Source organism: Polypterus senegalus, chromosome 5 (genome assembly GCF_016835505.1).
Source record: "Polypterus senegalus isolate Bchr_013 chromosome 5, ASM1683550v1, whole genome shotgun sequence".
NCBI lineage: Eukaryota > Metazoa > Chordata > Cladistia > Polypteriformes > Polypteridae > Polypterus > Polypterus senegalus.
Window position 1 is genome coordinate 66,800,662 of NC_053158.1, and position 17,496 is coordinate 66,818,157.

A 17,496-nucleotide genomic window follows, 5' to 3' on the forward strand; every position below is an offset into this window, starting at 1 on the left:
AGAAAATTAGGTTAGCCAGTTTTTTGTTTACTCAGAATATTCTAACAACCTGTCACGATATTAATTTATAAACTGAAATAAATGTCAGGTCCTCTGTTATCTCTTTTAATAACACTTCAAAATCAATATAGCACATTTATTAACTATATTTAAAATTAAAACTTTCTATTCCATTATCTGACTGTGATGCTCAAGTCTGTTACAATGCATTGCTAAACACACTCCTGCAGATTAAAATGGGGGGTTTTACTTTCATTGATTAGGTCACTTGTGTGTCTGATCTGTTAAAACTGCAACAACAAGGGTCGAGGGTCCATCCCAGGAGGGGGTTTAGCTACAGATTGTGTCGGTGGTCCTAATCTCAGTAATAGTGGAATTCAAAAGGGGTCAAATGGCATGGAAATGAAGCAATATATTTTAATGTTGTTCAATGGATTAGCATGTTTTATTGTTACAAAAACAAATGGTGCAAGCCACCAAAGGAACAGAAGACCTTCTTCAGCACAGCTGTTTAAGTTGTTTGTTTCTCCAAGGATGAAATACTTCAGGTTTTCCAAGAAAATTATCTTATTTTTCACATTTATTTATGTACATGCATAGCATAACAGAAGACAAAACTTAAGACATCTCACTACAGCCAGAATATTTGTGAGGAGAGAAAAGTGTTAAAATGGAATGAAAAAAGTGAGAAATAAGAACAGAACACTACATGAACCTATACCTCTGACGACAGAACAAATTATTTTTCCCCATATGTAAATCTTGACTCTTCGGCTACCAGATTGGGTGGACTGATCACCTACCCACCTCTCCTGGGACAACCACAGCCCTCCCACAATAAATTTTTCAAGAGTCTCTCGTTTTGTCTTTCTCAGTGTCACCAACTTTTATGCCAAATTCTCCTGCCAACTGCAAGCTCTGCCCTTATGTGGCTTTAAACCTGTGCAGTGGTTGATTCCATGTAAAGTCCAGAATCACATCAAATGTCGGGTTAGACTTTGTTGAGGAAAAGTGACAGTGATGTAGAATTCAGCCTAGAAGATTGAGGAAAACATCTTCAAGGCTGTTATCTGTCCTCCTAGAGGGTCATACGCTACCTCCTGTGACTGAGAAGGTTTGCAATCATACTTTAAAATCAGCACAATCTCATGCAACCTCTATTACTGGTGCCTTTCTTTCTGCTCTGTCATTTCAACTGCCAGTACAACTGCTCATGTGGATTTTCAGGGCTCTCTTAGGGCTTTGTGTCTGTGCAGGTCAGCTACATGATACCAGGTGCCACCGGGAGCCTCTTGAACCCGCCACCACCGATAATATTTCCGAGGGATAAGCTTAGCAAAAGAGGGCAACATACAAAGCAATGGGAAGTTTAAAAGTGCTCAGTGCTTTAATAAAAAAAAGACTAAACAAATGTCCAAAAAGTGCAGTGCTTCAAGAAAGTTCAGTAAATAAATACTCCAATTAAAAAAAAGGTGAGGTGAAGGTTAAAATCAGAATAAATCTATTACAATTAGGTTAAAACCAACTGTCAGAAAAGTGTCCTTTCTAAAAGCCCGGTACATTCATCTTTTAATTGGTGGCTCCTCTGCTTATTCCATACGGGCCTTGCAGCAGAGGTGTCACCCTAATAACAGCAGGTGTAGCTGGTCTCCCCCAGGCCCGGTCCCTGCTGTCCCATGGTTATGGAAAGGCTCCCTCTCTGGACCTAGGCTTGGGTCCCCAACGGCCATGGTGCTCATATTGGGGCTTTCCTCCCAAGCCTCTTCGACCCCCAGCTGCCTTTTGGCTTCACTAAAACACATGTGGCACATCTAAAAATGTGTAAAAAAAAAAAATAATGAATTACATTTATATAGCGCTTTTCTTGCTACTCGAAGCACTTTACATAGACAGAGGGGATCCACTCAAACCACCAATAATGTCTAGCTTCCACCTGGATGATGCAAAGGCAGCCATTATTTCAGGATAGGAACTTCTCTCCCTTGTACAATTTACATATCTTTAAAAAATGTATTTATTTGGGCTTACCTTGATTAATCCCAAATTTGTTCCATTCAGCTTTATTTTAACTTAATGATGTGGGGAATGTATTCTTGGCACACATTATTCCTCTTAATAACGTGAGCATCACTGACTCTTTTTTTTATTATTATTATATTTTATTATAATTACTGAAATTATATATATTCTATATGAAATTATATATTATATATATATATATTATATATTTTATTATAATTATTGAAATTACTTGGTTTTTTGCATACCCCTTGGGGTCAGAGTGCAGGGTCAGCCATTGTACAGAGCCCCTGGAGCAATTGAAGGTTAAGGGCCTTCCTCAAGGACCCAGCAGAGTAGCATCTCTTTTGGCAGTGATGGGGATTCGAACTGGCAACCTTCGGGATACCAGCACAGATTCTTAGCCTCAGAGCCACCATTCTGCCCAATCCCCTTTTACATTTTTTCATATGGATAAGTCCAACACTTTAGCTCACCATGCAAAAAAGCATTGCTCACAGCTAGTTGTGTGAAGTAACTTAAGTTTACTGCAATGGTCCTCGTCATCACCATTCCAACTGAGCATGTTTGTGATCGAACTGAATGTGAGGTTCCCCGCAAGAATATGAGCAGGACCTGTGTTATTGTATCAAGAAGGCCTAGGCCAAAATCCCTAAAGAATGTAAACCCATCCCTCAAATAATTCTGTCTCCTGAAAGGAAAAAGGGGGTCCTACTTGATACTAAATGGGTCTGCATAATGCATTCACCATGGAGAGTATATTATGAAGAATCATATAGGGTGGTCCAGATCTAATTATGCAATTTTCATTACGCTATAACTTATTACGTTTATTACATAGAGAATTCATAAAAAAAATATTTTTGTTGCCAATAGATGGCAGCACCTGCCCTGCATTCCAAAATGGCGTGGAGACGGTTGTCAGTCAAACAGCGGGTGCGATGTGTTCGCCTTTTCTCGATAACGGGCAATGTTTCCAAGGTGCATTGCATTAAAAGTTGCATAATTAGATTGGGACCACCCTGTAGAGAGAATTGTACTATAATAATGGCCACCATTGCACCAAAATTGGACTGTATAATCACAACAGGCACTACTAAACCACAACAGAAAAATCTAAATGCAGAACTTAATTTATTCTTGAGACAGTTGAATGCCAGTGACAATGAGAAATTGATATATGCATTTACAGATGCAGAGATAAAAACTGTAAATAGCCAATTAAACACCCTTAATGCTCTAGTATGGAGATTGTTTTTCCACCCATGAGAATATTTCTGACCTGATACTTAGCAGAATTATCTTCAGAGTTTAAATAGAGCTGTTATTTCTTCCACCTCAAAACTTAATTACTGCACACTGAATGACATAATGTTTAAGGCTTTATTGTGTGATAATTAGTTCCTATTTTTTGAATATTATTTAAAACACTTCTTTGATTAACAGATCTTGCGGCTGCTGTTTACAAACAGTAGTAAGGAAATGTGATTTCTCCTCAAAGCATATCAAATAACTTTAGCTAGTTCTCTAATCTTGTGTTTAATTGATTATGCAATATTAATAATGAAAAACAGAAACTCATATTTTTGTGTGACAGCTCTTTCATCACAAGTGTTCTTCACATTTTGGCTTTACCAGTTTTATTGATTTGTTTCCTATAAGCTTGGTGCAAGTTTTCATCTGTGTGCTTGTAATAAATGGTGTCCTTTCTGTTCCTTTCTTCTGCCTAATACAATTTCTTCCCAGCCAGAGGTGGTTCTTCCAGTTTCTATGACTTCCCCTAGTCTCTTCCTTATTATAATCCGTTATGCTACCCCATCTGCCAAAAAGGGTGCTACTGGGAGGATCTCAGTTGCGGAAGGAGTACAGTCTCCCTCTTGCTGTAACTGTAAGTCAGTCCCAAACTCTTGGTGCCAACTCTTTCCTCTTGGCTTTGTTGTTTGGCAGTGTTTTTGCATGGCATCTTCAAGCTGCTCTTTTCCTGAAGCAAACTGCAAGAGTATGTTCTCTGCTGACAACTTTATACCACCTTCACCTTTTCAGAATGAAGTGAGAATAACACTGCATGTGGATGAAACAAATCTCAATTTGTTCCGCCTCATCCTGAGATTTGTTAACACCAAAGACGAAACTGTGCATGGTCATATACAGGCTTCAGTTATCCGGTTCCACAAAGGTAAGCTTGGTCCTCTGCATACACATACTAATAACTGGAGCATCAGTAAACACAGATAAGAAGAGTGAGTATTGTCTTCTTGCAGCTTTGTCATGCCTTTCTATAGGCTATGTTCCATAAGAAATTACTTCCAGTTTAGCATTTTATCATTTGTATTTTGCTGTGCATGTTGTTATGTAATTGTTTGTGTTGGCATGAATGTCGCACTGATTTTCACAACATTATATTTTCCATTTTTATTTATTACGGAGAGTTTTGTTTCCAAAATGTAAGCTAACAAAAATAACATCTTCATAAAAAATGAGAAACTACTTTTATTCATAATAACCTGTCTTTTCCTATTAAAATAAGGCATTTTAATTGTGAAAAACGTTAAACTGACTGCATTAATGTATTATGGAATAATTGCAAGTTTTCTTGTCTTATAATCAGTCTAATAGTATTTCTGAATATCATGAAATAAGATTGTGAAATAAAGCTATATAAACAGTGGCTTTAATAAAATACTCACCATTTGGACTTTTAAAGCTTTATAGCATTACATTGACCAAAAGTAATGTATTTTTCCCAGTGATCAACTTATAAGTTTTATAATTTCACAATAAAACTGCATTATACATTTATTTATTCATTGATTTTTTTGGATCTGGTAATTCTATTTTACTGAGGGGAAGCTTATTTCAGTCTAGAAATAAAACAATCTTTGTGAATATGTCAGGTAACAATGCTTGCTGTTGTAAACACAAAAATATGGAATTTCAAGAGAGGATAATACATATTATAGATACATTTAACTATTTAAGATGTAATAAGCTTCAAAAATACTTCACAAATAATGCTGTAAGTGAAAAAAGTAAAAAAGAATGGTACTGTATAGCAACAACTTCTACATAATGTGAGATACAGTATGTATCTACAGTATAACATGTATAATCTAAGGCACCTCCAGCACTAATATATATTTTTTTAAATTCAGATGCAGTTAGACATACCATACAGCATTTCACCTAAAGGGTATCCGTCAATAAGGGCGCGTAAATAAAGGCGAGCTTCAAAAGGCCGACCTCAATTGGGCGCAGCGAATAAAGGCAAACGCAACAAAACTATTACAGAAAATTTATTAGATAAAGGCAATGATTGAATGTATAAAAGGCGAAAGCACGAATATTAAAACATCCTATTAATTAATGCATGAACTTCTAACAAACTATTTCTAAAGCTCTCTATATTTCGTTGTTTTCTGCTCTTACTCATTGTTGTGTTACACTTGAAGCTGTAGATTATGTGCAATGTGTAGCCTTCGACTACGAGTAGATCTGCACCTTTGTTGCTCTTCACATATTCCAGAGCCATTTGAACTAAATTATCTACGAAAGCCTTTATTCGCCGCGCTCAATTGAGGTCGCCAATTTGAAGCTCGCCTTTTTGTGCGCGCCCTTATTGAATAGAGCCCTACTAAAGTCAGTCATTTGTAGTAATATATACAGGTATTTAAGGTTGTCCAAAGAATTTTACAAAGCAAATCACATTAACAATGTATTTCTGACTATTACACATGATCACTTATAATGCAAATGAAATCATTTATCATTCTTGAAGAAAAAAATCACTAATGCTAAAAATATGAATTTCAGCTTCCCTTCATATGACAGCATTACTCATACACCAGCTATGTGCAATATATTAGAAGTTATCGATGCTGTTATCATTACATATTACATAAATATTACATATTACAATGCTCAGTCCACCATTGCAAGCGATGCCAGCAGATCAAAAATCAAAAATTAATTTTCATTTTCAATACAGTGTTTTGTGAACGGATTTTCATGAAGGAATTGATATTTCAAACTGACTGGTTATTCATGTTTAGTGTCTCAGGTTGATGGTGTGTAGGATGTTCATCAGTTTTACTTCTTTCCTAGCAGCAGAAGTGTCAAATAAGGCTTCATGAAGTGTTCAGAGCTGGCCCATGACATCCTATACATACTCAACTACAATTATATCACCAGAAGAACAAGCTTTAAACTTTTCATTACATTGGTTGCAGGAATATGGAAGAACAAGTTCTTACTTAGCAGACAACAACCTCATCATAGTATCATAACTAAAATGTTTTGATACTTCAGTAAATTATACTTCTTTTTTTTTTTTTTTTTTTATTTATTAATTTTATTACAATCAATACATAGCAATCAAGTTTTACAAAAAAAAGAATTATGCTAAGAACAGATCGATCCCCACCCTTGAGAGAGAGAGCAAGCCAAATGGTGTAAAATTTAAGGCTTTAAAAATACCTAAATCAACAAATTCTCTGTGCTTTATAAACTCATTTCAAAATATTACTGATTAGATCCTGCCATGTTTTGAAGAAAGTCTGCACAGATCCTCTAACTGAGTATTTGATTTTTTCCAATTTTAAATAATATAACACATCAGTTTCCCACTGACTTAAAAGAGGAGAGTTTGGGTTCTTCCAGTTTATCAGAATAAGTCTGCGTGCCAACAGTGTAGTGAATGCAATCACAATTTGTTTGTCTTTCTCCACTTTAAGACCCTCTGGAAGAACCCCAAACACAGCTGTTAATGGGTTAGGAGGGATTGTGAGTCCAAGACTGTCTGAGAGGTAATTAAAAATTTTTGTCCAGAATAATGTTAATTTGGTGCAGGCCCAGAACATGTGACCTAGTGAGGCTGGGGCTTGGTTGCAACGTTCGCAGGTTGGATCATGCCCTGGAAACATTTTGGAGAGTTTTAGTCGAGACAGATGTGCTCGATATATAATTTTGAGTTGTATAATTGTATGCTTTGCATATGGAGCTTGAGTGAATTCTCTGCATTGCTACTTTCCACTCCTTTTCTGATATATTAATTGAGAGGTCATTTTCCCAGTGTCCTCTTGGATCTTTGAAAGGAAGGGATTGTAAAAGGATTTTATATATTGTAGAGATGGAGTCTAACTCCTTGAAATTGAGCAATAATTTTTCCAGCGTGGATGAGGGTGCAAGATGAGGAAAATCTGGAAGGTTCTGTTTAACAAAGTTCCTGATTTGAAGATAGTGAAAGAAATTTGTAGCTGGAATGTTAAATTTGGAATGTAATTGTTCATAGGATGCAAAGACGTTGTCTATATAAAGATCTCTAAGCAAGTTAATTCCAAATTTTTCCAGATATTAAAACTGCATATGTTTGTGAGGGTTGAAAGAGGTGGTTCTTTTGCAGGGTGCCACAGAAAGAAGCTTCTCCGTCTTAAAATGCTTTCTACATTGGTTCCAGATTCTAAGTGAGTGGAGCACAATTGGGTTATTAGTGTATTGCCGATAACGTGTGTTTATTGGAGCACAGAGCAAGGAATACAAAGAAGTACTGCAGGATTTTACTTCTATTGCGGTCCATGCCTGTGTATGTTCTTCTATTTGTGTCCAGGTTCTTATCGACTGTATATTTGCCCAGTAATAAAACTGGAAGTTAGGTAGAGCCATGCCACCTTCTGCCTTTTGTCTTTGTAGGGTCGCTCTTTTGATGCGTGGATGTTTAGAATTCCAAATAAATGAGGTTATTGTTGAATCTAATTGCTTAAAGAACGATTTATTAATGTATATTGGTATGTTTTGAAATAAAAAGGAGCTTAGGAAGAATATTCATCTTAACAGTGTTAATTCTTCCAGCTAGTGTGAGATGAAGGGTTGACCATCTATGCAAGTCTTGTTTAATTTTTTCCATGCAGACGACGAAATTTTGTTGATAAAGAGCTTTATGTTTACTTGTGATGTTTACCCGAGGTATTTAAACTGTTCTGCAATGATAAAAGGAAGGGTGTCTAATCTAATATTATATGCTTGCGAATTCACGGAAAGAGTACACTTTTATTCAGATTAATTCTGAGACCAGAGAGCTTTTGAAATTCTGTGAGTGCTGCTAAGACTGCAGGCACAGAATTTTCTGGGTCCGATATATACAGTACCATGTCATCTGCATATAATGAGATTTTCTGTTCCAGTCCTTCTCTGCTAATCCCCTTTATCTGATCAGTATTTCGACAATGTATTGCCAGTGGTTCAATGGCAATTGCAAACAGCAGTGGTGACAAAGGGCATCCTTGTCTTGTGCCACGCTTCTAGTTTAAAGTAGTCTGAGCAAATGTTATTGATGCAAACTGAAGCTTCTGGGTTAGTATACAGTAATTTAATCCATGCACAAATGTTGGGCCAAACCCAAACTTCTCCAAAATAGTAAAAGGTATTTCCATTCAATCATGTCGAATGCTTTTTCTGCATCCAATGATAATAATATTTCTGGGGTGTTTGATTTAGTTGGTGAGTATATTACATTAAACAGGCGTCGAAGATTTGAAGATAAGTGTCGGCCCCTAATAAATCCAGTTTGGTCTTGTGATATTACGAGGGAGCACTTTCTCCATCCTTCTAGCTATGATTTTAGAGAGTATTTTAACGTCGTTATTCAGAAGTGAAATTGGTCTGTATGATGCACATTGTAATAAGTCCTTATTTTGTTTTGGAAAGACAGTGATTAGTGCTTGGCGAAAGGTTTGTGGAAGAGATTGGTTATCTCTGGCTTCTGTAAATGTTGCTAATAGGAGGGAGCTAGCTGAGCGGAGAATTTCTTGTACAGCTCTGCAGGGTAGCCGTCAGGGCCTGCTGCTTTTCCACCTTGGAGTGACTTTATAGCATCCAGTAATTCTGATAATGACAGAGGTTTATCGAGTTCCTCCACACTAAAAGCGTCAATTTGTGGTATCTGTAATTTATCCAGAAATGCATTAGATTGTATATTGTCTTCTTTAAACTCAGTAGTATATAGGGATTTATAGTAGTCTCTAAAAGTGTACATTATATTTTTGTGTTCGATGATTTTATCTCCATTCGTGTTAGTAATTACGAGATTGCGTTGCACATCTTGCTTGTGAATTTGTTGCGCTAAAAGCTTATTAGCTTTCTCTCCATGTTCATAATAATGATGTCTGGATTTGTAAATTAGTTGTTCGGTTTCTTTAGTTGTCAAGAGGTTTAATTCTGAATGTAGAGCCTGCCTCCTCTTATGTAGAGTCTCGCTTGGTAGTCTGGCATGTTCTTCATCTATTTTAGTAATTTCGCTTTTTATCTCTGCTACTTTCTTGCGGATTTATTTCTGTGGGAAAGATATGAGATAATCTGTCCTCTTAAGAAGGCCTTAAGAGTTTCCCAGAGTATTCCTGCAGAGATCTCAGGGGATGTATTTGTCTCTAGAAAGAATTCAATTTGTTTGGATATAAATTCAGTACAATTCTCGTCAGCTAATAGAAGCGGATTGAGCGCCATCTGCGGGTGAGTGTATGGGGCTTAGTAATTTCAGCTCCAAGATCATCGGAGCATGGTCTGAAATAACAATAGCATCGTATTTACAAGATTTAATCTTAGGCAAGAAGTTATTATCTATAAAGAAGTAATCAATCCTTGAGTAGCAATGATGTACTGGTGAGTAGAAAGAATATGTTCTTGAATTTGGGTTTAAAACCTCCAGGGATCTGATAAGTTGTGATCAGTTATAAACTTTGTAATTATCTTTGCGGTGTTAGTTGCGTTCCCCTGTGGAGGAAGTCTTATCTAAAAGTGGATTTAGAACACAATTAAAGTCCCCAGCCATTATAAGTTTATGAGTGTTCAGATTGGGAATGGATGCAAATAAATTTTGTATAAATTCCTTATCATCAACATTAGGTGCATAAACATTTATCAAAATCATTTTACAGTTAGATAAGTCTCCCATGACCATCACATATCTCCCTTCAGGATCCAATACTACATCTGATGCTACAAATGGTACTGTTCTATGTATGAGAATTCCCACCCCTCTAGTTTTCTTTGTAAAACTAGAATGGAACATTTGGCCAGTCCAGTCTTTTGCAGCCGGAACTGATCCTTACTTAGTAAGTGGGTTTCCTGTAAAAATACTATTTTAGCATTTAGACCTGTTAGGTGAGAAAGTACTTTCTTTCTCTTTAATTCGTGATTCAGGCCTTTAACATTCCAGCTTACGAAGTTAACTGTCCCATCATGGAGACACTGATTCTGAGTTTTTGATGTCATTTTATAGTCTTAACTGGAAGTGAGATAGTTTAGGTTTTAATTTCCTATTCCCCCAAGAGTTGTTGCCATGCAGCTTATTATTACGTTGATAGTTATAATTATAAAGATTGAGATGATAGATTAGATATAGATCAAGCCTGCTCTCTTTCTCTTCCCCTTAACCCCCCACCCTCCCTTTTTGCCTCCCCAGGTGAGGCTAAAACCCACTTCATGCAGTCCCAGTCCTCTGACATACCCAGAGACAGAGCACGTCCAAAGCACATCAAGCCCCCATGCAGTGGCGCTTTAAGGTTAAAAGATAGAGATATCTGTTACCAATATAGTCTTTAAAAGAGGAAAAAGAAAAAAAAGAAAAAAGAATTTTGCACTTAATATATACATATATATATATATACATATACATACACACATATATACACATACATACATACACATACACATACATATAATCTTCAGCAATTTTAGTGCATTAAGATGATATCCCCAGATAATAAACCCAGGTAAATTAAAATAAAGTTTTTCTGTCTGTGCAATGATGGCAACATCTTTTTACCCCCAAAGAGCTGACATGTACTGCACCTTTCAGCTAATGCTCAGCATGGTCTCATTTTGTCCATACTTGCTTTGTTAATCTCATACTTTGTTCTATGACATAAGTAAGAATGAAATTAGACAAATGGATATTGAAAGTGTGAACAGAAGATAACACTATATAGAACAACAGTGGAAAACAGTTTGTTTTCCTTTATTCACTCTCTAGGACTGCATTTTTAGTTCATTGAAAATGAGTAGCACAATGTCTCTGGACACACTGTAAAGTGATATCATCCGCATGATGCTTTATTGAGCATTTATTTAGGTGCTTATTGACATCTGAGATTTGTGTCAGTTATTTTCAGTGCTTTTGACTCTTCTTAGTGATTTTCAGTTCAAGAATTATAGCAAGCATTTTCACTACATGAGTGTCTAGAATCTCCTTCTTTTGACTTTAAGTTTAATCTTTTCTATCTCCTGGTCCCTTTTTGCCAATTATGTTTGAAGGGAAGTCTGAGTTTAAAAAAGCTGTCCGGCTTTGTTTATGCTGTAACCCATCTGAACTGCTGGCTTTTCAGTCTGGAAATTAATTATTTCTGTCTTTCTTTCTTTGTCTTTTTCCATGGAAGAACAACTCCAATTTACATCCCACATTTTAATGTATGATTACATTACAGGATGCATACAAAGAAGCAGCCATGGAAAAGAAAGAGATAGCACTAGAATATAATATTTACATTAATAAATAAACGCAAAATGGAATTGGAATTTTTATACACCCATAAACCAAAAAGGTAAATGGTGTGATTCAAGATCATCTTGATGCAACTAATTGCTTCTATGGATACCTCATAGTCTCCTTGAATCTATTACTTATTCTTTTTTGAATTGTGACAATGTACATAAATCCACTGGTGTGTTGTTTAATTAATGTTCTCTGCTCTGGGACCATCTTTCTATATCATTTTATAACTATAATGTATTTTTTTAAAAATGTGGTTTTCACTTATAGTCTCAGAAAAATAACATGAAGTCTAAATAAAATAACGAAAAAGGAAGTGAACATCGTATTTTTTTTATTTATCCTTAAAGTTTTACTTAATTTCTTTATTTTTTTTAAATTGCTAGTAGAATGCTCATGTGCATTTGCATACTATAGATCCTCACATCCTGGAGGGCCAAAACGACTGATGATTTCTAACCAATTACTGCTACTAATGGAACAGACGTCTTTTACGTTAGTTTCAGTTGACTTCTTTTTTAGATTCAGAACCTTTATTTATTTCATTTTTCCATAGCCAGGCCCCAAAAAATAATAAGATGCAAAGCAATACAATTGATGACCAAATAACTTCATCCTATTTGAAACTTTTGGTTCTTTATATTTACCTTGATAAAATATTTGAAAAGAAAATTGCAAAGGCTTGGGAAGCTTCAGCTCAAGCAATAAAAGATTAAGAGGTAACATGATTGAAGTGTTTAAAATTATGAAGGGAATTAGTACAGTGGATTGAGACTGTTATTTAAAATGAGTTAATCAAGAACACATGGTAAATTTTGCACAAAAATTGGCTTCTATTTAAAAAATCAGTTGCAGTGGAAATTATAAGACCCAGAAGCTGAATTTGAGACCCTAGAGATATTTGGATAACAAAGAAAAGTAACTAAGAGTCCTGAATCTTACTAGAAAAAAAGAGGAATGAGCCAACAAGGGATATGTTATGTAGGTGAAAATAGGAAAGTTTCTTAGTGTGGTTTATGTGGGTTGTATAAGAAAGGTAGGAATCACAAATGATACAAGACCTTCTTAGAAGAAGGTCTGATGAGATTAAGTTTGATTGAAAAGGATCTAATTTCCTTAAGTTCTGCTTTAGTGCCAATTTGCATGAGTTCAGTTTTGTTGTAATTTAATTTTAAAGAGTTATGCTCCATCCAGGTTTTAATTTACTGAGACAAGTTGTGAGCTGAGAAAGCTCTGATGAAGTTTCTCTTTTAAAATTGAAGTTGAGTATCATCTGCATAAAAATGATAACCAAAGTCCAAAGTCATGAATAATATGGCCAAGGGGAAGCATATAGGTACAGAAGAGCAGACGCTCGAGACCTGAGGAACTCCTTGTGTGACTGGCTCTGTGAGCTGGATTTGCTGTTGCCATAACTGACAAACTCAGTTACTGTATATCAGTCATATACTGTAGGACTTTAACCTCTGAACGGCAGTGCCAGAGATGCCCTGAATGTTCTCCATTCTGAACAGTATAATTTCATGTCTGACAAAGTCAAAGGTTGTACTGAGGTCTAACAGAATTAATATGCTGGTTTGTCCAGATTCTGCTGCCATAAGCATATCATTAGTTACCCGAGGCAGAGCAGCTTCACAGGTGTGCTGCATTCTGAGACCAGACTGAAAGGGTTTCAACAAATTATTAGAAGTTAAATAAATGGTGAGTTGGGAGGTTACAACATGCTCAAGAAATTTTGACAGAAACAGTACATGAGAAATAAGCCAAAAAATTGTTAGGATTCTCAGCATTAAGATGAGACTTTATTAATATTGGGATTACAGAAGCAATTTTAAAAGTGGTTGGCATAAAGCCAGTGTCAAGGCATATATTTATTATTGTTGTACCAGTCAGGATTATAGCATGATGGCAGGATTCAAAAAGTGTAATGGGGAAGGTGTCCAGTACACAAGTAGTCGGCCTTATCTTATAAAACAGGTCATTAATAAATGCAGATGTAACTGGTGGAATTTTAAAAAAGGAGCTGGATGGAATGTGAAGACAAGGAAAGATATAATGGATTTACGTTGGTTGAATTATTTAGATTTGTATTTTTTTTATGGAAAACGTGGAGGAATTTTTCATAGACTGCAGTAGAGGAGGTAATTGGACCAGATACAGGATGAAGTAGTTTAACTACAGAGAACAAAACCCTAGGGTTATCATGGTCACTTTCTATTATTCTGCTATAATGCATGTTCTTGGCTACAATTACTGCATCTCTGTAAGCCCTTTTATGGTCAGAGAAGGTCTAGAAGTGCACAGTGAGGCTAGTCTTACATGACATTCTCTGAATTCTCTAATTCTCTTTCATAGACCATAATTCTAAGTTGTACCATGGTTCTGAACAATTAAAGGAAACCTCCTTATTTTTTAAAGGAACAATTTTATCTAGTGCTGAATGAAGGGCTGAGTTATAGTACTCAACAAGACTATCTACTGAGGATGGAATAGGGGAAGACAGAAAAAACATCAGAAAATGGTCCAGCAAGGATATTAGAACAGATATTTCTAAGGTTTCTGAAAGAAATTTGATGTTTACAGCTAAGAGGATGAGACAGTGAAATAAGCCAGATACACAGATCATTTCTAATATACAACCACAAGAGTGGGTAGGAAAATCAACATGATGCATCAAGTCAAAACAGTCTGGCAAGGATAGGAATTCATTTCTCAGTTTACATGTAGGAACATGAATATGGATGTCGAAATTGTCAAGAAGAATGACTGTCTGAGAAAGGGAACTTAAGGGAGTTAATAGATCAGATAAGAAAGACCCATTGTATTTTGGGAGATGATAGGGTACAACAAGTAAGATAGGACAACATATCGCTATTAGTTTAAGAGCCTGGCATTCAAAAGACAATGGGCTGTCAATTGGGATTCTTTTGATGTTTAACTTAGATCTAATAATTACTGTGACCCTTCCACCTTGTCTTGAGCTAGGAGCTTCTGTGAAGTAAACATATCTGGATGGTATCACCTTCGTAAGAGATGTAAATTTGTTTGGTTTTTGCAGAGTTTCTGTTAAGCATAGCATATCAAGGTTGGAATCTGTAATGAATTCTGATAGCACCAATGCTTTGTTGTTAAGAGATTTTGTTTAAAATAATGCAATATTAGTTAATGAGGATTCATTGTGCACAAATCCATAACCAAAGTTTATTTTAGCATATTGCAAATTTGGCACACTGAAACTCTTATTTCAAGAGCCATGAGTAGGACTGTGAATTCCTAAACAAATGCAGCTGGTGAACTTGTGAACTCCATTAGGGTAAATTCCATAAAAATAAATACAAATTCAATACCAAAAGTAATCATTTTCATCCATGAACGATACATTAAGTAAGAGAAAGTGAAAGGAGTGCAGAAAGTGCAAGATTCAATGCAAAGTTTAACAAAACATGTTGTTAACAGGGTGCAGCAGCAACATGCATGAGCCAAAGTTCCGTCCATCATTTGCTACCCAAACACGAAATAAGAATTTTCTAACACTAAGCCTCTTTGGAAACTAAAGCTAATTACTGTACACTATATCCACTGGGGGATACTGAATCTGCCATATGCTGCCTAATTTATACTAGTGTGTTGTCTGCCATGGCAGCCAGTAAGATAATTAGAAAGTGAGAGCAGGAGAAAAAGTGAAGTCACTAAAACAAAGCACAGGTCAAAACCAGAAGGCTATTATTGATTGTCAAAATACAAGGGCAAGATTAAAACTTGTACTTAAAGAAACATGCAAGGTTTGGAAAATAAAATAAAAAGAGAATGAGAAACTAACTAAAGTAGAATACTATCCAAATTAGGCGTAGACTGAAACATCCATCCATCCATTATCCAACCGGCTTTATCCTAACTACAGGGTCATGGGGGTCTGCTGGAGCCAATCCCAGCCAACACAGGGCGCAAGGCAGGAAACAAACCTTGGGCAGGGCGCCAGCCCACTGCAGAGACTGAAACAGTCTATGTAAAATTTAAATAGTCATGCTGGTGTCATCACCACTGCATCATCCTGATGCATTCTGGAATACAGTGCCATAGAAATGGCTGACATGAACATAGGCTAAATATGACAAAATGCACAGCATAATAAAGATAAGCAAAGCATTAAATTCTGTTTGTGTCAAAACCCAAAAATCATAGCTCACATTCAGTATTGTAAGTGAAGGTTATGCAGATCCAGATCAACATGAGAGTTTAGAAGAGCCATAACAGAGTCAGGTAAAACTATAGTACTGTATATTGATATACCCACTTATCTCTTCATAGTTCCAACCATTATTAAACATAAGTTTTACTGTGCTTCAATAAAAATATATTTACATAGTTCACCACCACTGGTGGAAGAAGCAAGCAAAAATGGAGAAATGGATATATAGATATATATATATGAGTAAAACTGTGTGTTTAACCAGATTTGATGGTGTCATATTTATAAATGGCATATGGTTTTACGCTATTGGACTATAACTGCCACTCTGAGCTTATACTATGTAAAATAAATAAATGAATCAACTCCATCCATCCATCCATTTCCTAACCCGCTGAATCCGAATACAGGGTCACGGGGGTCTGCTGGAGCCAATCCCAGCCAACACAGGGCACAAGGCAGGAACCAATCCTGGGCAGGGTGCCAACCCACCGCAGATGAATCAACTCAATTGAACAAATAAAAAAAAGGCAGTGCTCAAAAACTGCCAGTGGAGCAAAGACTGATAAGGCAAGGTAGTCATATCTACAAAACACTGAGCTAATACAGTAGTAGAATTCAAAAGCCAGGCAAGGAGTCCAAATGCATTCAACAAGCTGTAGATATAGGACTAAATGAATGTTACAAACATTATTATGGGACAGTGGAAGAGCAGTACAGAAAGCCAGTGTTTAATTTTTATTTTCCCTGTCACTCGCAGTACGTGTCTACTTTATAGCTGATTCCAGGCACCAAACACAAAAGTACCTGGTCAAGGGCAAAGCAAGGATGGAGGATCTTTATAGACTAATAAAAACAGACTGGGCTGAGAGGGTTGCTGGAAAACGTTCATAGAGAACATTTACATTAAAAGGAATGTGGTTATCAGAACATTTCAGACCTCTTAAAAGTTTACATGGACCATGCTTTAATGTTTGTTTGTTTTGTAATTTAGTAAAGAGATATGAGAGCTAGTGGCCATTATTCTTCATCACAACAAAAACAGCATCTTTTTGACTTACATTTTTCATCCGGATACTAACTCTGCTTGCCTGTAAATTTGCTTTAAAATATTGCATGCTTTTTGTATTGTAATTGTTAATTTACTAACTGAAATATATAATAAACTGTGTCCTGTATAATACACAACAGAATTAACAATATATTTATATCTTATCATTCTTGAAAGAGGGCAATTCATTTATGTGAAATTTGAAAAAAAAAACATACTTTAAGAAGATAGTTATTTGTGTATTAAAAGATGGGCCATGCATTTTTACATTGTTCTTTGACATTGCAATTGCATCTTGATTGAAAAAATATTAAGGAGGATTTAGCGTGCAACATGATGAAATGTTATCAAATACAGCTAACACAAGACTAACACAACATTTACCACCTGTCACGGCACATCATTTTTCTTGCACTGAAGTATACAAGCTGACTGAGGGAAATGATGTCATGTTTGATTCAGGTGTGAGAGATAGCAGTTTGAAGTGCAAGGTACGTACAAGACTACACATTTAAACATTGCCGGCATATACTGTTTATTTTTTGCAGGACACTCATAGCTCAAAAATAATTTCTCTCTTCCTCTATATATACATAATGTGCCATACAGTCTGCTTTCCAGTGTAATTTATAGTCCAGTTACTGCATGTTCTCCCTGTGTGCATGCAAAGGTCTTCTGTTATTTGTCGAATTGCCGTGA

At 36.0% G+C, this 17,496-nt stretch overlaps 1 protein-coding gene across 5 annotated transcripts in view; it reads left to right on the plus strand.

Annotated features, from left to right (window-relative positions):
• Window positions 1–17,496, plus strand: part of LOC120530334 (laminin subunit alpha-3-like) — a 385,202-nt gene that overhangs the window by 225,764 nt on the left and 141,942 nt on the right. For 4 of the 5 annotated variants that reach the window (XM_039754747.1, XM_039754746.1, XM_039754745.1 and 1 more), the window contains exon 23: window positions 3,766–3,907. In XM_039754747.1, the coding sequence (XP_039610681.1) occupies window positions 3,766–3,907 (142 nt within the window). Of the gene's footprint in view, window positions 1–3,765; window positions 3,908–4,062; window positions 4,196–17,496 lie in introns of all 5 variants that reach the window. The other variant, XM_039754744.1, reaches the window with a different exon arrangement.